This window comes from Pseudochaenichthys georgianus, chromosome 8 (assembly GCF_902827115.2).
Source record: "Pseudochaenichthys georgianus chromosome 8, fPseGeo1.2, whole genome shotgun sequence".
Taxonomy (NCBI): domain Eukaryota; kingdom Metazoa; phylum Chordata; class Actinopteri; order Perciformes; family Channichthyidae; genus Pseudochaenichthys; species Pseudochaenichthys georgianus.
The window spans coordinates 31,718,882-31,746,004 of record NC_047510.2 but is presented as its reverse complement, the minus strand read 5'-3'; the positions used below and the strand labels follow the sequence as shown (position 1 = coordinate 31,746,004).

The following is a 27,123-nucleotide window of genomic DNA, read 5'->3' as shown; positions in this document are numbered from 1 at the left end:
GAGCTGTTTAAATGAAAACAGAGGAGCGACATTTCGCCACAACTGCGCCGAGCACTTGACTTGATGAAGGAAGCAGACAGCGGGACATTGGAGGAGAAGTCAGCACACTCATGATTGCAGCGTCCAGGCAGCTCATATGCCTTGAGTTTCACATAGCTCCAACGATCACACACACACACACACACACACACACACACACACACACACACACACACACACACACACACGCACACGCACACGCACACACGTATTGAATGAGAGAGGTTCCAGGTTGAATTGAGGCGGATATTTGTAATGTTCAGAGGTTGTTGTGTTTAATATTCATGAGAATATTTGTCATTGTTCAAATGATAATAAACATTAGCATAAAGCATATTTGTACACTCATATGTTGATAAGAGTATTACAAACTTGAAAAATATTCCTCTAAGGTACATTTAGAAGAGATAGAAAACGTGCGATTAGTTTGCGATTAATCGCGATTAACTATGGACAATCATGCGATTACTCGTGATTAAATATTTTAATCGACTGACAGCCATAATTATTATAGATCAGAGTGAGATGAGATCGCTGTCCCTTTAAGAGAGAGAGAGAGAGAGAGAGAGAGAGAGAGAGAGAGAGAGAGAGAGAGAGAGAGAGATAGAGAGAGAGAGAGGGGTGTGGCTTGTGCACGTGTGTTTGTGGATGGTAGAGCAACAGTGAGAGAACCTATGGAGAGAACGTGTGTGTTTCTGGAAGTGAAACGAGGAAGCAGAAAAACAGAGGTCTGTGATGTATTTTGTGAAACAGAAGAACAGCTAAATAAATGCAACGTTCTCCCAAGAAGAGCTCGCCTCTCTCCAGTCATTTAAGCTAAAGTGGGTTATTGAACCTGAAGCTTGTTGCTTCTGCCCTCCTCGACTACGGTCTGGGAGCCGACAGGAAAGTTCAACACACAGATGGCCAGTCCGCAGCAGATCGCCCCTGGGCTTTCAACTAAATACACAGCCACGCAAAAACTGCGGCATTTGTACAGCTCCTTATGGGTACTGCAATTAGTGAAGTGCTTTCCTCCGTGTTGAAACGATCCGCACGACACCACGGAGGAAAGCGGCAGAAAGTCACCTGAAGATAAAGAGAGCGGGGCTGCGCTGCGTGCATGGCTTCCTTCTGCAGGTAACGGGGAGACGCGCTCTGGCGGCGGTCTCGTTCAGGATCCGAAAATACAATTAAAATATTTAATAACACTTATTCCACTTATTCCTAGTGTGCCACTGGTTACGGTGCCGCGTGCCAATGCTGGCACGCGTGCCAGGGGTTGCCGACCCCTGGTATAGACAATGGTTTGAATGGAAAATACCTTTATTTAAACTGGCTCAATACCTAAAATGACAAACAGATCTGACTCAAGAATCCCACCACATCCACCAACAGAAAACCAGAACTTCGATATATGCAGAACTAATCAGAGGACAAGACACAGCTGGGCAGGGTAGGACAAACCCAAGGGCACCAGGTGAAGAGAATCCAGACCTATAGTTACGCGGTTTTTAATGTCAGCGTTGATTTGTTGTCTCATTTGCTGCTCATGAGTGCACTGATACTGCATTTCTTTAGTTGAAAAGTTGGTTCAAATATTGTTTCCAAACCCAGAATTAAGCTACAACAATTCAAAGAAAAAAACCAAAAGATCCTTTGAATTTAAACATTTTATTTCTTGAGCACAACGGGACATTTTCCAATAAAGATATATTTCAAATTCACATTGAAGATCTACACCCCTTAACAATAACTGTCTCAAAGTCTCATCTTTATGTGTCTTTTAGCAGATCTTGAAGGAAGTCAGTTTGAAGTCTCCTGCGATTCGGACGTAGTTGATGACGTCCACGTTCTCACGGTTTGGAAACTGCAGCTGCTGTCCGTCAGGAAGCTCCACCTCAAACACGTCTCCAGCCAGCGTCAACTCCAGCTGAAATAGAAAAGATTATAAGAAAGGAATCTGAGAAAATCTAACAACGCTCCTAAAAAACCTGAAATGGTTGATGTGATCTGGTTTAGGAAATGCACTTCAAGAGAAACGACTCCATTGGACTCATTAATGTCACTATGTAACTCTGGCTTTTATCTATTGGCTAGTGCTCCAACACATTGTACATGATAGGCTAAGGGGCGGGACATCTCTAAGAGGTTGACCAATCACAACAGAGTCGGCCAGCTAACCAATCAGAGACTGGGCTCTGGTTTCAGACAGAGGGTGAAAAGAGGTGCTGCAGCATGAGAAAAATAAAGAGCTTTTTGAACATTTAAGCATGGAGACGTGTAGTAGAGACACTACATACTGATATGAACCTCAGTGTTCCTCACCTCGACCACTCTTCCCCGGTGTAGAGGGTTGTGTGTGTGTCGGACCTCATCGCCCCAAGACCCACCAGACTTTGAGTTGCAAACAATAACGGAACCATCAGCGTCGTCATCATAACGGGGATTAAAGTGCAGCGCGATGTCGTCCGTACCATATCCCAGCTCGATCTTGAATCTGGATGGATCAGAGATTATAAACAGAGGTGTAATATTATATAATCACAAGCAGGGCCGGCCCTGACCAATTTGCCGCCCTAGGCAAGATTTTAGCTGGCGCCCCCCCCCCCCCCCCCCCCCCAAATGCAGACACTCACTATGATTCGCACGTGCATGGTTGTGGCATGACCACAAAAACAAAGATATTGACACAAGATGTGTGCAACTGTATTTAGTTTCCTATCCATTTGAACATGATTTAAGTCGGGGGGACCTCTCCTCTTCTAGGGGGGTCCGGGGGCATGCACCCCCGGGAAGACCTTTTTTTTAATATTGAAGTTAAAAGCATCAATCTGGTGCACTTTGAGAGCAACATTAGGAGATCTATGGATACATCTCTCAACACCCATATGAAACAGAACTGTAAGCAGATTTTCTTTTCCTTTATGGATATTTTACAAATCACTCCCCTTTCAAACTGTATTCTTCCATCCATCCATCCATCCATCTTCTCCCGCTTATCCGTGGTCGGGTCGCGGGGGTAGCAGTTCCAGCAGAGAGCCCCAAACTTTCTTTTCCCTGGCGACATCAACCAGCTCTGACTGGGGGATCCCAAGGCGCTCCCAGGCCAGCGAAGAGATATAATCCCTCCACCTGGTCCTAGGTCTACCCCTTGGTCTCTTCCCAGCTGGACGTGCCTGGAACACCTCCCTAGGGAGGCGCCCAGGTGGCATCCTAACTAGGTGCCCGAACCACCTCAACTGGCTTCTTTCGACGCGAAGGAGGAGCGGCTCAACTCCGAGTCCCTCCCTGATGACCGAACTTCTCACCTTATCTCTAAGGGAGACACCAGCCACCTGGCGGAGGAAACCCATCTCGGCCGCTTGTATCCGCGATCTCGTTCTTTCGGTCATGACCCATCCTTCATGACCATAGGTGAGGGTAGGAACGAAAATGGCCCGGTAGACAGAGAGCTTTGCCTTCCGGCTCAGCTCCCTTTTCGTCACAACGGTGCGGTAAAGCGACTGCAGTACCGCTCCCGCTGCTCCGATTCTCCGGCCCATCTCACGCTCCATTGATCCCTCACTCGAGAACAAGACCCCGAGATACTTGAACTCCTTCACTTGGGGTAAGGACTCATTCCCTACTTGGAGTGGACAGTCCATCGGTTTCCTGCTGAGAACCATGGCCTCAGATTTGGAGGTGCTGATCCTCATCCCAGCCGCTTCACACTCGGTTGCGAACCGATCCAGTGAGTGCTGAAGGTCGCAGACCAATGAAGCCATCAGAACCACATCATCTGCAAAAAGCAGTGGTGCAATCCTTAGTCCACCGAACTGCAGACCCCCCCCCCCCCCCCCACGACTACGCCTCGAAATCCGATCCATGTATATTACAAACAGGATTGGTGACAAAGCGCAGCCCTGGCGGAGGCCAACCCTCACCGGAAATGGGTCCGACTTACTGCCGAGGACCCGGACACAGCTCTCGCTTTGGGAGTACAGAGATTGGATGGCCCTGAGTAGAGACCCCCTCACCCCATACTCCCGCAGCACCTCCCACAGTAACTCCCTGGGAACCCGGTCATACGCCTTCTCCAAGTCTACAAAACACATGTAGACCGGATAAGCGTACTCCCAGGCCCCCTCCAGGATCCTTGCGAGAGTAAAAAGCTGATCCGTCGTTCCACGACCAGGACGGAATCCGCATTGTTCCTCCTCAATCTGAGGTTCGACAATCGGCCTGACCCTCCTTTCGAGTACCTTGGAGTAAACTTTCCCGGGGAGGCTGAGTAGTGTGATGCCTCTGTAATTGGCACACACCCTCTGATCCCCCTTTTTGAAAAGGGGGACCACCACCCCGGTCTGCCACTCCTTCGGTACTGTTTCCGACTTCCACGCAACGTTGATGAGACGTGTCAACCATGACAGTCCCTCAACACCCAGAGCCTTCAGCATTTCCGGGCGGATCTCATCCACCCCCGGGGCTTTGCCACTGTGGAGTTGTTTGACGACCTCAGTGACCTCCCCCCGGGAAATTGGCGTTGATCCCCCGTCATACTCCAGCTCTGCCTCTAACATAGAGGGCGGAGTTGTCGGGTTCAGGAGTTCCTCAAAGTGTTCCTTCCAACGCCCTAACACTCCATCAGTTGAGGTCAACAACGTCCCATCCTTACTGTACACAGCTTGGATGGTTCCCTGCTTCCCCCTCCTGAGGTGTCGGACAGTTTTCCAGAACAACTTTGGTGCCGCCCGAAAGTCCTTCTCCATGTCTTCTCCGAACTTCTCCCACACCCGCTGCTTTGCCTCGGCCACGGATGAGGCTGCTGCCCTTCGGGCCTGTCGGTACCTTGCAACTGCCTCGGGAGTCCCCCGGGATAACAAATCCCTGAAGGCCTCCTTCTTCAGTCGGACGGCTTCCCTGACCACCGGTGTCCACCAGGAGGTTCGAGGGTTACCGCCCCTTGAGGCACCTAGGACCTTGAGACCACAGCTCCCCACCGCGGCTTCGGCAATAGAGGCTTTGAACACCGACCACTCTGGTTCAATGTCCCAAACCTCCACAGGAATGCCCGAAAAGCTCCGCCGGAGGTGTGAGTTGAAGGCCTCCTGAACTTGGGCCTCCTCCAGACGTTCCCAGTTCACCCGAACTACACGTTTGGGCTTACCAGGTCTATCCAGAGGCTTCCCCCGCCACTCGACCCAACTCACCACCAGATGGTGATCAGTTGACAACTCCGCCCCTCTCTTTACCCGAGTGTCCAAAACATACGGCCTCAGGTCCGATGATACGATAACGAAATCGATCATGGACCTTCTGCCTAGGGTGCTCTGGTACCACGTACACTTATGAGCATCCTTATGTTCGAACATGGTGTTTGTTATGGCCAATCCATGACTAGCACAGAAGTCCAGTAACAAACCACCACTCCGGTTCAGATCAGGGGGGCCGTTCCTCCCAATCACGCCCCTCCAAGTGTCTCCATCATTGCCCACATGTGCGTTGAAGTCTCCCAGCAAGACTAAGGAGTCCCCTTCAGGAGCCCCATACAGGACTCTTTCCAGGGTCTCCAAGAAGGCCGAATACTCTGAACTGCTGTTGGGTGCATAAGCACACACAACAGTCAGAGTTTTCCCCCCCATAACCCGCAGGCGCAGGGAGGCGACCCTCTCGTCCACTGGGGTAAACTCCAACAACGAAGCACCTAACCGGGGACTTGTGAGTATCCCCACACCCGCCCGGCGCCTCACACCTTGAGCAACTCCGGAGAAGAATAGAGTCCAACCCCTATCCAGAAGTAAGGTTCCAGAGCCGACGCTGTGCGTAGAGGTGAGCCCAACCAGATCCAACTGGTACCGCTCCACCTCCCGCACAAGCTCCGGCTCCTTCCCCCCCAGAGAGGTGACGTTCCACGTCCCCAAAGCCAGCTTCTGCCGCCCGGGTCTGGTCCGTCGAGACCCTCCGCTTTCACTGCCACCCTTCTGGCAGCGCACCCGACCCCATCGATGTTTCCCGTAGGTGGTGGGCCCGCGGGACGGAGAAGCGGAGGTGTTGCCCACGTTGCCTTTTCGGGCTGGGCCCGGCCGGGCTCCGTGGCAAGCCCGGCCACCAGACGCTCGCCGACGAGTCCTCCTTCTGGGCCTGGCTCCAGAAGGGGACCCCGGGCTTCCTCCGGGCCGGGTATCCTCACTTCTTGTGTCGTCTTTCATGAGGTCTTTTGAACCAATCTTAGTCTGGCCCCTTGCCTGAGACCAATTTGCCATGGGAGACCCTACCAGGAACACAAGGTTCCAGACAACACAGCCCCCAGGTTCATCAGGGCACACAAACCTCTCTACCACGGTAAGGTGCTGGTTCTTCAGAGAGGCTGTATTCTTGTTTATTAATAACAACTTTTTTGTACTGTCAGTATTTTATACCTGTTTTTCACCTATTCTCTTATTTTTTTATAACTATAATGATCATATAAAGGTGTGCCTTTACCTCACTGAGCTGAGGTTATCAGAGCCTCTCAGTCTTTCAGGAGAGAGCTCTCTAAAGCTCTCCCCCCCGCGGCCGCTTACACAGTAAATTCCAATGTTAATAAAAGCACACAGAAGCTGTGTACGTTTTTTGGGAGTTTGATTTATTTTAAATGAATACACTAAAACCATTATTTAAAAAAAAGAACAATTTCACATAAACCTTGGACTGGGGCAATTCAACTTTATTTTGGGGGGGGGGTGTGCCATAGTTTATGGGCGCTGTACGCAATATAGGCGTAGTTCTGTTAGTATAAGATAATAAGATGTACTTTGTTGATCCAAAATCGGGAAATTGTGTTGTTATGAAATAAAAGAAATATATATATTTTTCATTTCTAATTTTTTTTTTTTTCAATTTTCGGCGCCCCCTATGGGTTGATGCGCCCTTAGCATTCGCCAATACTGCCGATGCCGAGGGCCGGCCCTGATCACAAGGCTACTTTAATAGACATGTGGTTTAAAAAGGTGTGGAAATGTAACCTTAAAGAAGAAGTATTGTAATACTAAACAGATGTTTTAGTATAGTATGAAATGTTTTATAACACTGCAAGATGAGGGTTTTAGGAAAATAACAAAACTGACCTGAAGTTAAGAGGAAGAAAGAAAACGTACTTACAAAAGTATTTTTTTTTCACACTCATAAGAAGGTGATAAAAACAACATCCGTACAATTTATTGTTGTTTTCCAGTACCCCTTTAAAATGTCCTATGTCACTCAGTCTAGCGCGCTGACTTGTAGGATGAGCCATACTTGCAAGAATTTAAGATCCTTAAGAGGATTACTAAACAAATATTGTGTGCATTTATTGTTCACCCATCATTCTCTTAAGTTGCAACAAAACAACTTATTCAAGTTTTAAAAGTATTTTGTTTCCAGAATGCATTTGTTAATGCATATGACCATATTATCATATTTAGTTTAAAAGGTTGTACTAAATATGTTTTGTGTGTTTGGTTTGCTTACCTCTCGGCATCATGCTGAATGATCCCCTTCACTTTCAGCCTGTCTCCGGCTGTCAGACTCAGATGCTTCATTTCAAGTAGCTGAGAAACACAGAAATTAAAGTTGTAAACAATTTATTGGGAAAATTACAGAAGGCTGTTTGTCATAATAGTATTAGAGTTGCATTCAACCAATTGCAGGCTGCAAACACATACTCTGTTCATAAGGCAGTACAGTTAAAGACTACACAAAGCAGATTACCTTACCATGGTGATAGTGGGTGTTAGTTAACACTCCTGCAGCTGATGGAAGATGGTCTTTCTGCACTGGAAGACAAAATGTAAGTAGAAGACTGTGAAGTTTCTCTTATGTGAAGCACAAAGGACTCAGCAATGTGGCTCGTTCATCATCATCATCATCATCATCATCATCATCATCATCATCATCATCATGACAATCAAGAAGCCAATGTAGAGGCTCAGCTCTCTTTAATCACTGCTGTTGGACTAATATTGAAAATGCGATTAATCCCCTGTGATACTGTGATGTGTTTATAAAACTACTCTGTCAAGAACTTTGAAAAATATATCAAGATTGGGAGCCATTGTTTCCATTGAGGAGGGTCTGCAATGCATTATAGATTACATTGGAGCACAAGTACAATCTTCTGTAATATACTCTACTACCGTATTCAAATAGTCTGCTATGATAATCTGCATGTTTAAACATATTGATTATTTGGCAGTTTAAGTGTATTTTATTGTAATAACTTTGTATGCTTTCAACTACTTCCATGCCTTTATTAATAAACCTTTCTGCTTGGTACACATGGGTTGTCAAACTTTAGAACTGCAAGACTTAAAATTCGTTAAGGTCGTCACTGTATAGAAACCACTTCTGTTCCGGTTAATTACAAAATAAAAGGTAATGTAACGGCAAACAAACTAAACTAATTAAATAAGAGGTTACAAGTCTTGCCACTTAATATATGTAAATTAAAAACCTCTATCCACCGACACGAGTTAGGATAAAACATGAGAGTTAGGTGGCTAACGGGAGTAACAGTTTATAGAGCTAACAAATGCTACAGTGCTAGGAACCAATTTCAGGAGCATCAGTCAGTAGTAGGCTACCAATGTTATTGTTAGCCCAGTCCTGAAATGCGCTATTAAGCTGCTTCTATCGTCAAATGTCTCACAATGTGTCCGTTGTAGTTTCCATATAAGACTGACACTGGGACATTAGGGGAATATGGACCGATAATTGTCTCGAAATGCTTCAATTCGACCACTACATTTTTCGGAAGGAAATTGCAGTTCCACCTTTTGGCCATAAGATGGCGGTAAAACGATTCTAATGTCTGCCCCATCGAAAGGGTGAAGATTACGGTTAAAAAAGTGCTAGCTCGAGTACCCAAATTGGTCACGTGACGATCACCTAATCCCCATCATGTCTCACAAAAGAGTCTTTAGAATAAATGAACCTTTATTTATATATGTTTCATGTCTATTTATCTATGCAGAACATGTTTTTTTGTGACCATTTCAGTTATTCTATTGATTAATTGTGTTACTGGAATTTACCAATGGTGGGATTATGTTACCATTTAATCTATATATTTACGGCAGTTTGACCTCATTTAGTTTTGTTTATTAATAAAGGAAACAATCCAAAAACATTTCAAATGTAAAAAGTCCCTCCCTATGACCACTTCCGCTATGATCCCGGCAGTGACGTCAGAGAAAGTAAACAGAGGAGCTGTCAGTGGATCCAGAAATTGAATTAAAAGATAATTTCGTCAAAGGACGGCGGTTTATGAACACTGAGGGATATTTGAATGACAACCCTGTGCACAAATATAATTAAGGTAAATTATTTACGACGTGTTAACGTTTCTGAACAAACGACTTCTGCTCTTCCACCTGCAGTAGCCAACAGTAGCAGCTAATGTTAGCATGCAATTTCCCCTGCTTTTGGCTTACGTCAGTATATATAGATATTACACATGTTGTTTTTAGATCATAAGTCGATGTGTTTAGTTTAAATGTTGCACGTATTCAGACTCAGTTACCAGGTGAACAGCAGGTAGTTATTATGAACTGTTCGTCACCAGCTGTTTGTCCACCTGCTGCAGCTCTGAGATCAGTTACAGCGAACAAAGCTCTTCTGTCCTGCTTTATTTAGAGCTTTAATCATTGTTATAGACACTGTATTTTCCATCCCGATTAGCTTACTTCAAAGGACTTTTATTTTGTACCTGTAGCTCGTGAAACAGCCGCTCAAAGTGATATGTCTGTTTGCATCTGACCAATCCTCCTACCTGATTTTAATGCAGTGGTTTTTATGTTGATGATTCACAGGTTGACCAGGGACAGTGACGCTGCACTGTGATGTTCACAGACATGGACTATGAGCTGGAGGAGGACAAACTGTGAGTAATAATAACATGTTTCCGTTTTGTAATCTGAGCCATTCAGTGTGTGTTATCCTTAAATAGTCACTTCATATAAAGACAAAAACAGTCGCTAATAGTGTGACTCCTGATATGGACTTAATTCTCATTCTTCTCATCACTTATACACTTTTTAAGCTTTACAATAAAATGCTTGACTACTAAGAATTGTGCAAAAACATGAACACTAAAATGCTACAAAACTCAATGTGGTGCGAGCCGATATGGAGAAAATCAGATGTCTCGATATCCATATTTCAACGATATTGCAGGGTTGACTATTGGTGCTTTGGCATATTAACATAATGACATTTGGGGAAAGAAATCATCAGTAATGTGGATATAATGGCAGAGTTGGTAAAGGCAGATGGTACAGTCTGGTACAGATGGTACGGTCTGGTTCATTCAGAATGACATGCTTTACTGTAATGCAGCCGTTAAAACCACGATAACACATAAGCAGTGTCCTAAATCCAGGAAGATATCTCGTTTCATATCACGGTATCTTTGTAGAATTAATATATTGCCCAATTGTTTTTTAATATATCATGTTGTCTCCTCAACAGGGGGATACCAACGGTACCTGGTACTGTGGTTCTGAAGAAAGACCCTAACAACCTGATTGGGATCAGCATTGGAGGAGGAGCTCAGTACTGTCCGTGTCTCTACATCGTCCAGGTAGGAACACAGCGAGTGATTATAACCCTGTTTATGAATCGGCACATTTCTATGAAGTTTAAAATGAAAAAAAAAAAATGTGTCATTGGTGTAGTAAACAAATACTCAACAACCATGTAAACATCTGGAACCTCACCTATTAGGCTATAGAATCCCTCGAACCTGTCTGGCATTATACCTGGGACATATGGGAGGATGTGATATCCTAATAATGGAGAACATCCCATACAAGTTGAAAGTAATGGAAGACACATTTCTTAAGGGCTGGGGAAATGGTTAAGGTACACATCAACAAAGGAGTCCTAGTAGATCGTCTCCATACAGCCACTGTTCTCTTTGAAATGTAATATTTGTTTGTGTGTGAAGAAAACAATAAAGGAAAGTAAAACATACATCTGTGTCATCGGTACCTTTTTTTGTTTAATGACGGTTGTGTTGTCTCCCAGGTGTTCGATAACACCCCCGCAGCTCTGGATGGGACGGTGGCGGCAGGCGACGAGCTCACAGGCGTGAACGGGAAGCCAGTGAAGGGAAAGACCAAAGTGCAGGTGGCCAAGATGATCCAAGCTGTGCAGGTAACACCGACGCAATGACTTACAGTCCGAACACCACCAGGAGCAGAGGGTTCATCGCTTCACTTCTAGATCATGATGCGGTTACAAAGTCTAGCTCTGGAGCACATTCTTCTCTGTTAGTGATTAGGGAAGTATTTGCTTTAACTAAGATACAAATTCGACCCGATAATCGAAAGCAGCTGACCGTGCTTCGTGGCTGTGAGTTGGCTGTTCCCACATCGTGCACTCGGGGTTAAATATTCTCTTATGTTCACATTCAGAAATGATTTGTTCCTCCCACAGCTGGGACGTCCTCACAAGTTATAAAGTGTATGAAAAGGATTATTCCTCAACCGTGGAATAACTTTTCAGAAAAAGCTTCCGATATGTTCTTTTGGTTTCAAAGTGTAAACATCAACCTAACGTCTCGACCTTCTTTAAATGCATTATAACTGAATTTAAGCACACTTGAACATACAGAGTGGAAAAGGATGAAAACATTACCCTCAGTGTTGCGTCCCGTCCGGCTGCAGGCTGATCAGCGAATAGTGGGACAGTCGACTTATTCTGGGCCAACACTAAAAGCAGGATAAAGTCAACGCTGCAGAGCGGCGGTGTTGTTTCTGCCCTCCATTGTTCGCACCCAGAAAAATGTCATGACCTCCTGCGTGTTGGATTACAGGCGGGGTGCGCTGTGGGAGTTCATGGATTACATTCTGCTGTCAGTGCAAATAAAAGTGCACGGGACTTTCACCGGTGGCATTTATTTACACATGTTTTTGGTCATCTGTTTCTTTATTTGATGTTTATTTATTGCATATAAACTGTTTTCTTGTGCCCACACACATTTCTTATTGCAATTATGACTTCTTTTTTTTTTTATAATTTCACATATTTTTATTTATGCCTATAACTGACTCTGTTCTTGCTGTATTTATTTTTAATATATTGCTAACATTTGTTCTCATTTTAATTATTTATTGTTAAATCAATATGTTGAAATCTTCGCCTTTTAAATTATTTGTTGCCATATAAAACATTTGCACATCATCCATTTTTACCACATCTAACGGAATACTTCCTTGTATTTTATGCGATGATTTTAGATTTTTGTCAAATACAATGAAAACAAAAGAGACTTTAGTTTTTATAGAACTGGTTGACTTTAAGATAAATGAAGTTTAACTGTTGTCGTTGATCTCCTGCTTATGTTTCCACAGGGGGAAGCAGTCATCCACTACAACAAACTGCAGGCAGACCCCAAACAGGGAAAGTCTCTGGATATAGGTACACACACACACACACACACACACACACACACACACACACACACACACACACACACACACACACACACACACACACACACACACACACACACACACACACACACACACACACACACACACACACACACACACACACACACACACACACACACACACACACACTACTATAGCATACATGTTAAATATTGTAATCCAATGTTTGAAACACATGTTTGCGTTTCAGTGCTGAAGAAAGTGAAACACCGCCTGGTGGAGAATCTGAGCTCCGGCACAGCTGATGCTCTGGGCCTCAGTCGAGCGATTCTATGTAACGGTAAGATAATTATTATTGTGAAATCTTTATGGATTTTTATTTCGGTAAATATAAAGCTATACTCGTGTGGATTTAATTTGCTTCCCAGACGGACTGGTCAAAAGACTGGAGGAGCTGGAGAAGACAGCAGAGCTCTACAAAGGTCAACTAAACAATGTGATAATTTCAGATCTGATGTTGAATGTTATTTGTTTTAATGTCTCGTTCTCCTGTTCGCCCGTAGGTCTGATGGAGCACACGAAGAGACTACTCCGAGCTTTCTTTGAGCTTTCTCAAACACACAGAGGTGAGTTACGGCGATCAAAATTAGAAAGTATAGACGCTAAACAGTTTGTTAAAATCATTTTGACCTTTGACATGTACTAGAGAAAGAAGAAAACACATCTACCTTGGGTGTGCAGTGGATTGATTTGATTTCATTCACGTGTGCTTGCCTCCTTATTTAACATGTTGGTCTACCTTTTGTCTGCACCGTCTCTTTTACTGTAACCGTGTAAATGTTCCTGCTGTTGGACGAATAAAGGATTTCTGATTCTGAAAAGCTGCTTTACCGCACCGCCGTGACGAAAAGGGAGCTGAGCCGGAAGGCAAAGCTCTCTGTCTACCGGGCCATGTCCGTTCCTACCCTCACCTACGGTCGTGAAGGATGGGTCATGACCCAAAGAACGAGATCTCGGATACAAGCGGCCGAGATGGGTTTTCTCCGCCGGGTGGCTGGTGTCTCCCTTAGGGATAAGGTGAGAAGTTCGGTCATCAGGGAGGGACTCGGAGTTGAGCCGCTCCTCCTTCGCGTCGAAAGAAGCCAGTTGAGGTGGTCCGGGCACCTAGTTAGGATGCCACCTGGGCGCCTCCCTAGGGAGGTGTTCCAGGCACGTCCAGCTGGGAAGAGACCAAGGGGTAGACCTAGGACCAGGTGGAGGGATTATATCTCTACGCTGGCCTGGGAGCGCCTTGGGACCCCCCAGTCAGAGCTGGTTGATGAGGGGAAAAGGAAGTTTGGGGCTCTCTGCTGGAACTGCTACCCCCGCGACCCGACCGCGGAGAAGCGGGAGAAGAAGGATGGAAGATTCTGAAATCATCCTAATGGGTTTAGTTTTATTGTCTTATGTATCTGATTGGTATTTGGAAATGTTCCCCTGCAGCGTTTGGCGATGTGTTCTCGGTCATCGGGGTTCGAGAGCCTCAGGCTGCAGCCAGCGAGGCTTTCGTGAAGTTTGCAGACGCTCATCGCAGCATCGAGAAATACGGCATCAAGCTGCTGAAGACCATCAAACCTGTGAGTGCAGATCAACGTCTGGCTTTGAAGCACTCACTGAAAACATCAAGTTCTCTGGATTGTTTTTGGAAATGCTCCTGATCAAGCATCATGTGTTGTTATTCAGATGCTCCACGATCTGAACACATATCTTCACAAAGCCATTCCCGACACGAAGCTCACCATCAGGAAGTACCTGGACGTGAAGTTCGAGTATCTGGTAAGGTGGAAACGTGTGTGTAAATCTGTTCAACAGTTGTATTGGTCAACAGAGAGACTGCATTCATTGGTTGTGTCTTTCAGTCGTACTGCCTGAAGGTGAAGGAGATGGATGATGAAGAATACAGCAGCATCGTGAGTTCTCATTTTCATTCTTTTTGAAATAACTTTAATTACCGTACTTTTCGGACTATAAAGCGCACCTGCATATGAGCCGCAGCAGCTAAATTGTCCGTCTGTCTTGCTCTCGTTCTGTCTCTCGGTTCCACTTTTACTTTGGCGCGCTACCTGTCTCACTCTTTTCCGGCCTCCAGCTTTTCCTGCTGGAGCCCGCCGCTTAAAGGTGGCGGGCGCGGACCGGTCATAGAGCCCATAGCGTTAAAGGTGGTTAATTTTATCTGTAAAATCCATAGATTTAGGAGGTTCCCTAGTGGCCGCTAGCTGTACAAAAAAATGGGGGGAAAAGTCGCGGTTTATAGTCCGAAAGGTACGGTAACTAACGTCTTCTAAGGAGAATAAATAAATATCACAGAACCAAATCAAATAAAAAGGAGGTATATAAAGTGTTGATGATGGGGGATTGGGATGGGGGAGGAGCGTCTGTTTTACTTCATTTATTTATGGGACAGATTGAAGTATGTTATTTGACAGTTTGTATTTGTGGTGAAACTTACTTTATTTTACAAGCTTATTTTTTTCATGTCCAAAATGTGTTCGATTGTCGATGGCATGAAATTAACGTTGGTGTGTTTGAGTGTTTCCAAGGCCTTGTCAGATGCCATTTTTGTGTATATAATATTGTGTACAATGTGCGTCTTGCTGCAGGCCGTGGGGGAGCCGCTGTACCGGGTCAGCACCGGGAACTACGAGTACCGTCTGGTGCTGCGGTGCCGACAGGAAGCCCGCGCCCGCTTCGCCAAGATGAGGAAGGACGTTCTGGAGAAGATCGAGCTGCTGGACCAGAAACATGGTCTGTGTGGTTTTATTAAACCCCTCTTCTTCGTGTCTCTTCTCCATCAACATGTGTCCCCTCTTCTTCATGTCTCTTCTACATCAACATGTGTCCCCTCTTCTTCATGTCTCTTCTACATCAACATGTGTCCCCTCTTCTTCATGTCTCTTCTACATCAACATGTGTCCCCTCTTCTGCATGTCTCTTCTACATCAACATGTGTCCCCTCTTCTTCATGTCTCTTCTACATCCACTTGTGTCCCCTCTCCTCCATGTCTCTTCTACATCAACATGTGTCCCCTCTTCTTCATGTCTCTTCTACATCAACATGTGTCCCCTCTTCTTCATGTCTCTTCTACATCAACATGTGTCCCCTCTTCTTCATGTCTCCTCTACATCAACATGTGTCCCCTCTTCTTCATGTCTCTTCTACATCAACATGTGTCCCCTCTTCTTCATGTCTCCTCTACATCAACATGTGTTCCCTCTTCTTCATGTCCCCTCTACATCAACATGTGTCTCCTCTTCTTCATGTCTCTTCTACATCAACATGTGTCCCCTCTTCTTCATGTCTCCTCTACATCAACATGTGTCCCCTCTTCTTCATGTCTCTTCTACATCAACATGTGTCCCCTCTTCTTCATGTCTCTTCTACATCAACATGTGTCCCCTCTTCTTCATGTCTCTTCTACATCAACATGTGTCCCCCCTTCTTCATGTCCCTTCTACATCAACATGTGTCCCCTCTTCTTCATGTCTCTTCTACATCAACATGTGTCCCCTCTTCTTCATGTCTCTTCTACATCAACATGTGTCCCCTCTTCTTCATGTCTCTTCTACATCAACATGTGTCCCTTCTTCTTCATGTCTCTTCTACATCAACATGTGTCCCCTCTTCTTCATGTCTCTTCTACATCAACATGTGTCCCCTCTTCTTCATGTCTCTTCTACATCAACATGTGTCCCCTCTTCTCCATGTCTATCCCCTCTTCTTCATGTCTCTTCTACATCAACATGTGTCCCCTCTTCTTCATGTCTCTTCTACATCAACATGTGTCCCCTCTTCTTCATGTCTCTTCTACATCAACATGTGTCCCCTCTTCTTCATGTCTCTTCTACATCAACATGTGTCCCCTCTTCTTCATGTCTCTTCTACATCAACATGTGTCCCCTCTTCTTCATGTCTCTTCTACATCAACATGTGTCCCCTCTTCTTCATGTCTCTTCTACATCAACATGTGTCCCCTCTTCTTCATGTCTCTTCTACATCAACATGTGTCCCCTCTTCTTCATGTCTCTTCTACATCAACATGTGTCCCCTCTTCTCCATGTCTCTTCTACATCAACATGTGTCCCCTCTTCTCCATGTCTCTTCTACATCAACATGTGTCCCCTCTTCTTCATGTCTCTTCTACATCAACATGTGTCCCCTCTGTGGAAAGAGACTCTGAAAGTTTCAGGAACAAAGATTTTCTCTCTTTTTGATCCATTTCTATAAAAACCTGTCTGAAAATGAGCTGATCAGATTTTGGCCACTTGATGATGTCATAACGATGTTTTGTCTTGAGTAACCATTAGCCAATCAGCAACAAGGTACCCCCCCCCCCCCCTTATCACCTGAATCTCCTCCTAGAGCTCCATTGAGTTCTTTGTAACCAAATGTCTCTCAGAGGGGCGTGGGGAGGGGCTCCTTATTTTCATCTGAAGTAACAGACAGAGAATCAGCACTTTGGAAACAGGGTTGAAACAGAAGGGATTATGGGTAATGCTGCAATGATCTGTTTGGTGTTTCAGCCAATCAGAGACAGGCTCTGTATATATCTGAGACCTGTGATATATTGATGAAAAACAGTATAATAGGAGATCTTTGACAAAGATGTCCCACTCTCTCCCTCCTCTCCCTTCTCTCCCTCCCTCTCTCCCTCCTCTCCCTCCTCTCCCTCCTCTCCCTCCTCTCCCTCCTCTTCCTCCTCCACAGTTCAGGACATCGTGTTCCAGCTGCAGCGCTTCGTCTCAGGAATGTCTCATTACTACGACGAGTGCTACGCCGTCCTGAAGGAGGCGGACGTCTTCCCCATCGAAGTGGACCTCTCCCGCACCACCATCAACTACGGCAGCCAGTCGTCGTACACCGGAGAGTATGAGGAGGACGAGGAGGAAGCGGAGGAGGAGGGAAAAAGAGAAGAGGAAACACGACAGGCAGAGAACGGCGCCGAGAAACTGATCGATGACGAATGAGTGAATGGAGATGAAGTCCATTCCTATAACATAGCTCCTCACTTTATATCAACGCACTCACCAAGCAGCGACCTTTGCGGCGGTCGACCCGTGCAACCGTGCTCCAACGGCCAACACATTTCCATTCGGAGAAACACGTAAATATAAAACCACAAATGTTCCAAAACACACACATGTTCACCAACTTGAGGAGACCGCCGCTTAAACGTAGCACTGCAAGAAGCTCGAAACAACGGAAAGGGGGACACTAAAAAGTGATGCACGCTGGGGATTATGGGATTATGGGAGACTGTCAGTATATTTGAAATGTCCAGGTTAGCTACGTTAGCAAACTAGTTCACAGCAGATCTGTAATAATATGTGACCACATTGTTCCAATAAGCCGATAGAACTTTTAAGATAAGATAAGACTTTATTCATCCCGAAGGAAATTGTTGCGCCAGAGTTACAAAAATACAATAAACACAGCAGCACAATAATGATAATAAAAAGTGCATTTCAATATCTACAGGAAACATTAAGGTACGTTTCCAGTGATAGTGATTAAAATCCCCAACTGCCAACAACCGCTCCGGTCCCAGCCGTGTGCGCCACTTCTTAATGTCCCTGTTCCCGTTGAGCTTCTCGCTCTGTTTTTGCTTTTAGGGAACGCTGCGTATGTTTCGTCAAGTTGATCAAGACGTTTCTTCACGTGTTTTGGCCCCTTTGTGTTTTCTTATTTGCATCGTTTGTTTCTTCGAATGGAAATGTCCCGGGGCGTTGTAATGTTTTTGCACCTGCTGGTCAGCCGTAGTTCTTGGTATTGAATTGCAGCAGTTGAATGGATGAAGGTGAATACTACTGCCGTAATGCTGTTTGTTGGTGGTGTTTTCTTTCTCTCAAATCAACAGCGTTCGTGATTCTTTTTCACTTTCATTTCACTTTGAATCTGAATGCTTTTAAGGATTTGATTTTCAGTAAGATTTATATGCATATCTGGCGTGCCTTCTTAGCTCTTAATGAAGGGTTTCAATGTTCATGTTGTCGTGGATTGTATAAGTTATTCCTTTTATATTTGCTTTTTCATTTTATGTTTTGAAAAGGGAACTATCTACTAACTACCGAAAATGATGTTTAGTGGTTAATGTCAAGTGGCACTTTCTCCTCAGCCTAACAGACAAAATGACTGGATAAATATTATGAAATGTGGAGGTGTTGATGAAGAAGATGATTGAAGCAGACTTACATGAAGACTTTGTTACATTCCTTTATCCCCTCTTTGTTTCCGTTTCACCTGCTGCTCGATTTAAATTCAAATACGTTCATTTGTATCCTGTAACACACTGGCATTGCTCACTTCTTCATAACAGCACGTTTCTGTTTCGGAGGAGAAGGGAGGAATGTACACACAGAGCTTTACCACTGTGTGGAAACATAAATACTACATGTCCTGTAAATAAGTGTGTACAAAGGGAAACGGTGTCACAACAGTCCGTGTACGTATCAATTGTTTTTCCTCTCCTAAACCAGTAAATGGAAAAGCAACATCATTTGTTTTGTGTTTTTGTTTACCCTTACAGATACCAGATACAACTCAAGAGCATAACATCAGATCTCAGCAGTAAGCAGCATACATCACACATTTGGTTAATTAGCTCAAACCCTGAGAAAGAGTGATAGGTATATTTATGTATTCGCTATTTATAGACCACAAAAGTCTCATTTTAAGGAAGACATTTTTAAAAAGTGTTCGTTAGGGTTGCAATTTATACTTTATTTAATGTGTATGTATATAAATGAACTTGCTGTTCAGTTGGATCAATGTGCTGCTGCTGGGCTCTCCCTATAGTTAGGTGAAGTTTCAGATGCTGATGATCTTGTTCTTTTGTTTGTAGCCTTTATTTAACCAGGTGACCTGCAGGACATTAGTTACACATGTAACATAAAAACAACAGAACAACAATAAGGATGACAACATAATGTACAGGGTACAGTTTACAAACTCTATTTACAGTGACAGGTACCATGAGTATCAAACAGCATGTCACCCAGCCGAGTTTCAAAGTGATGCAGGGGAACCAAAGTGCTCAGTTTTAAACAGGTTTGCAGACTGTTCCAATTTAGTGGAGCTGCACATCTAAAAGCTTTCTTCCCTAAGACAGTCCTAGCACTTGGCACATTTAATAAAACAACATCATGAGATCTCAGGCAATACGTACTTTCAATTCGTCGAGAGATCAGAGAGCAGATATAAAAAGGTAGTTTACCCAACATGGCTTTATAGATGAACATGTACCAGTGACTGAGCCTCCGTACAGTTAGTGAAGGCAGACCTGCCTTGGCATACAGGGTACAGTGATGAGTAAGTGCTTTACAGTTAGTGACACATCTCAGAGCACTGTGATAGGCGGCATCTAACTTTTCCAGACAATGGGCAGGTGCATACATATAGACCAGATCCCCATAGTCCAGCACAGGTCAAAAGGTCACAGAGCCTTTTCCTTGCCTCAAAAGAGAAACAGGACTTGTTTCTGAAAAAGAAACCTAGCCTAACCCTCAGCTTTTTAAGCAGATTATTGACATGAAGTTTAAAAGAGAGACAATCATCAAGCCAGATACCAAGGTATTTGTAACAGGCAACAACTTCAAGTTTTGTTCCTTGCGTAGTTACAATATCTAAAACAGGCTCTGGTGTCTTTTTTGCTTTTGAAAAGAGCATTACCTTGGTTTTATCCACATTTAAAAGAAGCTTAAGCTCAGAGAACTGAGTCTGAATAGTGTTCTGAAAACAGCCTGTAATTTAACACCAGCCTCCTGAATGGAGGGACCTGCACAATACATCACAGTATCATCCGCATACAAATGTAAAGTAGCTTCATCCACATTATCACCTACGCTGTTAATATATATGGAGAATAAAAGTGGTCCTAAAACAGAACCTTGTGGTACACCATTAGAAATGTTTAACCATTCAGAAGACAGTCCATCAAAATGAACACATTGGGACCTTTCAGAGAGGTAGTTCACAAACCACCCACTGCAAGGCTGGATATGCCAATACTGAGTAGCCTCTGCTTTAAAATGCGATGATCAACGGTGTCAAACGCTTTGGAAAGGTCAATAAACAGAGCTGCACAACTCTGCTTATTATCTAAAATACTCGTAATGTCATTCACCACTTTCATCGTGGCAGTGATGGTGCTGTGTTTCTTTCTGAATCCTGACTGATGTTTTGACAGGATATCATTTATACATAAAAACTCCTTTACCTGTTCACTCACAAGGCGTTCGAGCACCTTAGCCCGAACTGACAATTTAGAGATTGGCCTATAGTTATTTAAACATAGTTGCCTCCCCTCCTTTCAGTAAAGGCAAGACATAAGCAGACTTCCATACTTTTGGAATTGTATTTGTGCTGAGGGAGAGGTTAAAAAGAGAAGTGAGAGGTGGAGCAATAAAATCTGCAGCTATCTTTAAAAAGAAAGGGTGTAAGTTGTCCGGGCCAGCCGGTTTCCTAGGATCTAACTTAGATAAGGCTTCATGAACAACATCAACAGTAAAAGGAGTAAAACTGAAAGGGTTTTCCAGACCACGTTGTTCAGAGTCACAGACTGTGGTGTTCACAGAAGCAGAGTTAGTCACAGAATCAAACATAGAACCGCAGGACACAAAATGCTCATTAAAGCAATTTAGCATAGTGGCCCTGTCCGATATAGAGCCAGATGCTGTGGTAAGGCACGGGGGTAGCTCATTACGGATCTCACCGGTTGATATCGATTGTATTGCTTTCCAAAATTTCCTAGGATTATTTAGGTTTTCTGTGGTAACTGACAAATAGTACTTTGACTTTGCACTTTTGACATTTGAAGTGAAGCTATTCCTTAGCTGCCTAAAACACAGCCACTCTATCTCTGAGCCTGATTTCCTAGCCTTTGCCCAGGCCTTGTTTCTCTCATGAAGGAGACTAGACAGCTCAGCAGAAAACCAAGGATTGTCTCGTCCCTTACTCTAAATGTACGCAGGGGTGCATGTCTATCAATGATCTCCATAAAACCAAGATAAAAATAAGACCATGCGGTTTCCACATCAGCACACAGATCGATTTTGTCTCTAACTGAACAACAACAACAACAGCAGCTAGATATAATACAAAAGTCCCGTAAGAACTGGCAGTAAATATGAAGAAAACGTAATGATTTTCCACAAAACACCCCAGAGGATAGTAGAACACATACAAGTTTTTCATAAATAACAACAAGAATAAAAAATAGCAACATGAAATTAAGTATAAAGTATTTACAGATGATTTTGGTTACAAATCTCCCAAATGACCAAATAGTAGTGAACAAGTAAGAATATGTATTTCCGTATTTATTTATTTGTGTATTTAATCATACATTTATTTATGCATTTATTTATTAATTTATACCTATGTCATGTTCTGCCCTCCATAGAGGGCAGCATCACATCATAAAACACTGTCCTGCAGTAAGTGTTCTCCTGCACAGATCCTTGAACTCAACATCATATATTATATAAGTTGATATAAATATAAATGTCCTTAAACCTACAAAATAAAGCTCCAAATAACTGAACGGTCTTTTTATACCATCAGTAAAAAAGGCCTATGTCGTTTATATTAATCTATAAATAGCTCTGTGACGTAGATGATATGCCTCATAGCCCCAGTGGCCTAATGGATAAGGCACTGGCCTCCTAAGCCAGGGATTGTGGGTTCGAGTCCCATCTGGGGTGAACTGTTTTTGATTTCCAAATGAGCCCTAAACAGATAAACACTAAATTAAAGGTGGGGTAGGTAAGTTTCAGAAACCGGCTCGAGATACACTTTTTGTTATATTCCATGGAATGCTCTTAACATCCCGATAGCAATGAATATCTTAAGTGCTTTAACAAAAAATCCATAAAAAAATGTCATCTGTGGAAGCCGTAGCGCTGTAAAAAGCACGACCAATCATCTGAGCCGGCCCGGCTAAAGTAACTGGATGGCCTACCTGCCTGTCAGCCTTCCGTCTGTGCACAAACTTATCTCGTGCCCTCATTGGTCATGTGCGCGTTCGTGTGTGTTGGAGGCGGGGCTCTGTAAGGAAGTGGCAGATTTTTTCCAGCTGTGTATTTTCAAATTCTAGCGCACTCGAGCTGGTTTCTCCAAAATTACCTACCCCACCTTTAAGTGCTTTGACAAAAAATCCATTAAAAAAATTCATCTGTGGAAGCCGTAATACTGTAAAAAATACAACCAATCTGTTTAGCCCCGCCCTGTCAGTCAGCCTTCCTTCTCGTACACGCACAAATGTATCTCGTGCCCTCATTGGGCGTGCCATCATTGGGCGTGCATTGCAGCAGTACTTCTAGAGAGGCTTCTCAATACTCAAATTTCCCCTCCTCGACTCCCCTCCTCGACTCCCCTCCTCGAGACTTAGTCCCGCCCACAGGAGATGCGAGCGGAGGACCGAGGAGGGGAACCGGGGAAAGAGGAGGGGAAGCAGCAGACGTTTAAAGAAATGAGAACTCCTCTCCTCTGAGCGGTCATATTAAAGCGACGTCCGTTCATTATTACGTGGCAACAGCTGCATCAGCTGTCGAGTGTTTTGTCATATTTTATAATCTCTGTTAGATCAGCTGAACATTGTTCCCCCACATATTTACCTTGAATTCATTGAGAGTGCGGTATAATGAGACAATAACAGGCTACAGATGCGGACACACACACACAAATATATTTATATAAATATATGCAATTTAAAGTATGAGAGCACTCTCATAATAACGTAACACAATCAGAGACTGGATATACCCCCCCCCCCCCCTCTCTCTCTGGTCGCTGAAATGGGGAATTGAAATTACGGGCCAAAAGTTGTATTTGCAAGTATTAAAAGTAAGCAGAGGACACCAAACCAACTGAGACCTGTCTGTCCGCCGCATCTGCGCACACACTGTACCACACACACACCTACACACTGTACAGGACATACCTACACACTGTACCACACACACACACACACACACACACACACACACACACACACACACACACACACACACACACACACACACACACACACACACACACACACACACACACACACACACACACACACACACACACACACACACACACACACACACACACACACACACACACACACACTGTACCATACACACCTAAGCTCCTAAAGCATAATCAGGCTACAGCCGTTGTGTATTTTAGTATGTGAAGCACTAAATGTTGTTAGAAAAATATCGACTCTTTGTTTGTATATATCTACTAAACTAAAGCAAATAAAGAGAGTAGGTCTGTTATACTGAGTGATATTTATTTTACACACTGCTCTGCTTTCTGCAGGACCTCACAGCTGTTCTCACTGTAAACATCGCGTTGCGATGAGAGCAGTTTCTAAAATAATATCCAGGGGATGCATGCAGAGCTGTCATTGGCTGAGATAAGTCCGGCCGTGTGTCACGCCTCCACCGTTCCCGGAAATGCATCCGCGGAGGAGCCGTGGAGGAACCATCAGTGTATCCTCGGTTATAGCTCCTCCAGAGAGCCTCCTCGACGCTCGATCCTCGGTCCTCGGTGTGCATTTAGAGAAATGAGACGTCCTTCAAAATGGCGCGCTGAAATTCATTTCCGGGTCACTACCGGAGGACCGAGGAGTCGAGGAGTCGAGGAGGGGAAATTTGAGTATTGAGAAGCCTCTAATGACTCGCCAGCAACAGGCGGCCACTTTCACCAGTCTGCTGACGTCATGTGCGCGTTCATGTGTGTTGGAGGAGGTGCTCTGTAAGGAAGTCTGAAGGAAGGGGCGGATTCTTTTCGGCTGTGTACTTTCAAATTTTAGTGCACTCGAGCCGGTTTCTGAAACTTATACCCCACCTTTAAGCTGACTAGAAATTGCCCTCTTGCAAACACAATGTTACTTAAACCTCTCCTACCTCTCAAAGGGACCTGATCCTGCCCCTCCCTCTCACTGTCTAAGTCAGGGCTATTCAATTACACATTCAATTGGGCCAGATTTTATAACTACAAAATTCAGCTGGGCCAGACATTCAGCGGCCTGTAAAAAGCGGGTAATGACACATTTTAAACCAACACATATTACTGCGATGAAAAACATGCCATTTGTATTCATTGTTCATCTAACAAAAGTGCATAAAAACACAACAAATTAGCATTAATTTAACAGAATCTGAGGCATCTCAAAGTGCATAAAAAAAAAAGTGCACAGTTGTAGCATTACATGTGTTCGCTTTAGAAGTAAAATATTCAGATAATTTTTTTCGACCCAGACACATTACAAAGTGCATTTAAATACAAAAATAACTGTCAAACCCTTCAGTGCACAAACCCATAACAAGGGATAAGGGTAACTAACATGAATGAATACTACACTACACGTCTACTATGGTAAACTAGGTGCTTACTATCACCGCATGTGTGATCATGTGTCATCGCTGACTTTCTCAATGGGAGAAGTGACATTTTTAGTTTTGAACAAGAGCAGTGATGTTTGGCTCATAGGATGTCAATGCAATCCTAAGACATTGGTGAAGAGTGCTGTCAGTCAGGGAGCAGCGAGTGCTACTTTTGATTGAGTTCATGTGTGAAAAGCTTGACTCACATTTGTATGTTGATCCAAACATACTGAGCACACAGATCGCTACTTTCTGAACGAAGGGAACTGCTGTTTGTTGACATCACTCCAAAACTTCGCTGGCCCGTTAGTGCGCTGCGCTTGGGGCATCCGGTTACGGATGAATGCATGTCAATAAGTTTCAGTGTACATTTCCCCTCGTCGATGGAGGGGACCACTTCCTTTGCTCTGGTGGATACGCCCCCCTCCATTGCAACAGTGAAGGGGTCTCTGACAAAGCCCATCACCTCTGTGGGCAGAGCAAGTCCATCCAATTGACCAAAGTTCTCTTTCAACCTCGCAATGAAATCTGTCATCACATCCGTGATTTGTGCCGGGGATGTGATGTGTTTGAGGAGCGTCGGAAAATGCAGCATCCGACCCGTACTCAAGTCGGTCGCGAAAAGGTCCAGCTTGACTTGGGCAATGACTCGCGCATCTGCTCCACAAGATCAATGACCGTTTTGTCTTTGTTTACACTTCAGAGTTGAGAGAGACATGTTTTAGAGTTGCTATCATAGGACCACCGTTACTAGCACCACTAGATGCACTTTCAAAAAACGTGCTGCGTTGTGGTTTGGTGGTTTCTAGCAACGCGGAGTGTTGCGTTCATGGTCTGTACTAGTGTAGGAATTTGGGCACGAGAGGCTGGGCCACTCGGGAGTTGGTTCTGGGCCGCATCTGGCCCGCGGGCCGCCATTTGAATAGGCCTGGTCTAAGTGAACGGTGACTGTAAAAACTACACTGCGCATGCTCAGAGTATTTTCCTATTTAATGTGTGTGGCAAAAAATAATGGCCATAGGGGCATAGTGCTGCCATCCCCACCATCATCTCACATCATTCAGAGCTGATTGGCTGTAAGTACGTGTGCCGCGAAAAGTGCAGTGTGTGAAGAGCAGGTGAAGAGGAGGAAGAGACCATGCAGAGAGACCAGTCTATGAGAGAGACGCGTCCTAAAACCCGGAAGGGTGGCTTCCCTCCACAAAAAAGCAATGAGATTTCTCCATAGAATTTTAGAAAATAGCTCAAAATAAGGTCTGTGGGAAACGTAGCTGTTAGATAAATGCACGTTTTGTTCAGCAGGATAATATCCACATGTCTACCCTACTTTTATAATTTTTGAATCATAAATCTATCGATTAGATTTATGAAAGACTTTTGAAACTACAAGAAGATAAGGAAGACTTTTACAAAAAAGTAATAGAGATTTTTGTCCAGAAGGATAGGCAAATGGACTTCATCTTTCATCTTCAGACCGCAATTTTATTGAAAATGGAGAGAACAATTCAATATTAAAATGATAAAATTACATGTTTTGGGTATCCTTCTGTTGAACTGTCTGTTTAAAATTAATCGAAGCATCAGACAAAAAAAGCTTTTCAAAATAATATTATATTTTGATTTAGGTCAAAATATAATATTTGTAAACCTGAAGAGTCAGAGCCTCACCAGCCATGAACCTCACTGCAGAAGCTTATAGACATCTAGCCTACGTTTTTTGTGCCCCACCACTTTTGTAGGCCTACATATAGGCCCATTCCCAAACCGCCCCCTACACCCTACCCCTACACCCTACCCCTCCGTTTGCGCGTTCACGCGGAGGGTCCGCCATATTGAGGGCTGTTCCAAAGCAACGAGTGTGGAGGGGGAGTGGGCTATCAAGCCCTCAAACAGCGAGTCTGCAGCGGTGCTGACTTGAGACCGGTCTCTACCTGACCGGAGTCACGCTGTGTGTGTCCGTCAGGAAACACGCTGTTTACAAGTAGTTCCAGCAAACATCCACTGATAAATTGCGATGTTAACAACCTCATGATAACCTCATATGTTTTTAACTTAGGATCATACCTGTGTTTAGTCTAGAAAAAGGTAAATGTGTGCATTTTATTATAAAGTTGTGTATATTTACAGACCGTTGCAAAAACTAAGAAGCTTATAAACATCAGGTTTAAAACTAAAAGAGCTTTGAAACACAATGAAAGATGTTTGGAGTTTTATTTGAGTTATTAATTTAAACTTTTTGTCTAAGAGATGCTGATTTGAAACCGTTGTTACATACAGTTACGGCATTTCCTGT

General features: G+C 44.1%; 2 protein-coding genes and 1 non-coding gene across 5 annotated transcripts; 2 read left to right on the top strand and 1 right to left on the bottom strand.

Moving 5' to 3' along the window:
• Positions 1–1,701: 1,701 nt before the first annotated feature.
• LOC117450629 (galectin-2-like) lies at positions 1,702–11,098 on the bottom strand. 3 transcript variants are annotated; one of them, XM_034088488.2, is made up of 5 exons: positions 11,008–11,098; positions 7,734–7,793; positions 7,489–7,568; positions 2,347–2,518; positions 1,702–1,951 (listed from the first exon to the last, which is right to left on the bottom strand). In XM_034088488.2, exons 2-5 carry the CDS (start codon positions 7,734–7,736, stop codon positions 1,805–1,807), a joined length of 402 nt encoding a protein of 133 aa, XP_033944379.2. In that variant the 5' UTR covers positions 7,737–7,793; positions 11,008–11,098; the 3' UTR covers positions 1,702–1,804. The 3 variants fall into 3 exon arrangements, with proteins under 3 accessions (XP_033944379.2, XP_033944383.2, XP_033944382.2); XM_034088492.2 differs by lacking the exon at positions 11,008–11,098 and adding an exon at positions 9,788–9,850; XM_034088491.2 differs by lacking the exon at positions 11,008–11,098 and adding an exon at positions 9,725–9,786.
• pick1 (protein interacting with prkca 1) lies at positions 8,985–18,946 on the top strand. Its single transcript, XM_034088487.2, has 13 exons — positions 8,985–9,334; positions 9,828–9,898; positions 10,486–10,597; positions 11,044–11,172; positions 12,372–12,438; positions 12,664–12,753; positions 12,842–12,895; positions 12,977–13,039; positions 13,896–14,029; positions 14,136–14,228; positions 14,312–14,362; positions 15,053–15,197; positions 17,158–18,946. The coding sequence occupies exons 2-13, from the start codon at positions 9,858–9,860 to the stop codon at positions 17,415–17,417; spliced, it is 1,239 nt and encodes a 412-aa protein (XP_033944378.1). The 5' UTR covers positions 8,985–9,334; positions 9,828–9,857; the 3' UTR covers positions 17,418–18,946.
• Positions 18,947–22,078: 3,132 nt separating this feature from the next.
• Positions 22,079–22,151, top strand: trnar-ccu (transfer RNA arginine (anticodon CCU)). Its single transcript has one exon. It is a non-coding gene; the product is annotated as a tRNA-Arg (tRNA).
• Positions 22,152–27,123: the final 4,972 nt, after the last annotated feature.

Coding starts and splice junctions, on each gene's coding strand:
- LOC117450629 (XM_034088488.2), bottom strand. Junction 2,519..7,488: donor ATTCAGCATGATGCCGAGAG/GTAAGCAAACCA, acceptor TGATCCATCCAG/ATTCAAGATCGAGCTGGGAT. Junction 1,952..2,346: donor ACCGGGGAAGAGTGGTCGAG/GTGAGGAACACT, acceptor TTTCTATTTCAG/CTGGAGTTGACGCTGGCTGG.
- pick1 (XM_034088487.2), top strand. CDS start 9,858: ATGTTCACAGACATGGACTATGAGCTGGAGGAGGACAAACT. Junction 12,439..12,663: donor GGGAAAGTCTCTGGATATAG/GTACACACACAC, acceptor TTTGCGTTTCAG/TGCTGAAGAAAGTGAAACAC. Junction 15,198..17,157: donor GCTGCTGGACCAGAAACATG/GTCTGTGTGGTT, acceptor CCTCCTCCACAG/TTCAGGACATCGTGTTCCAG.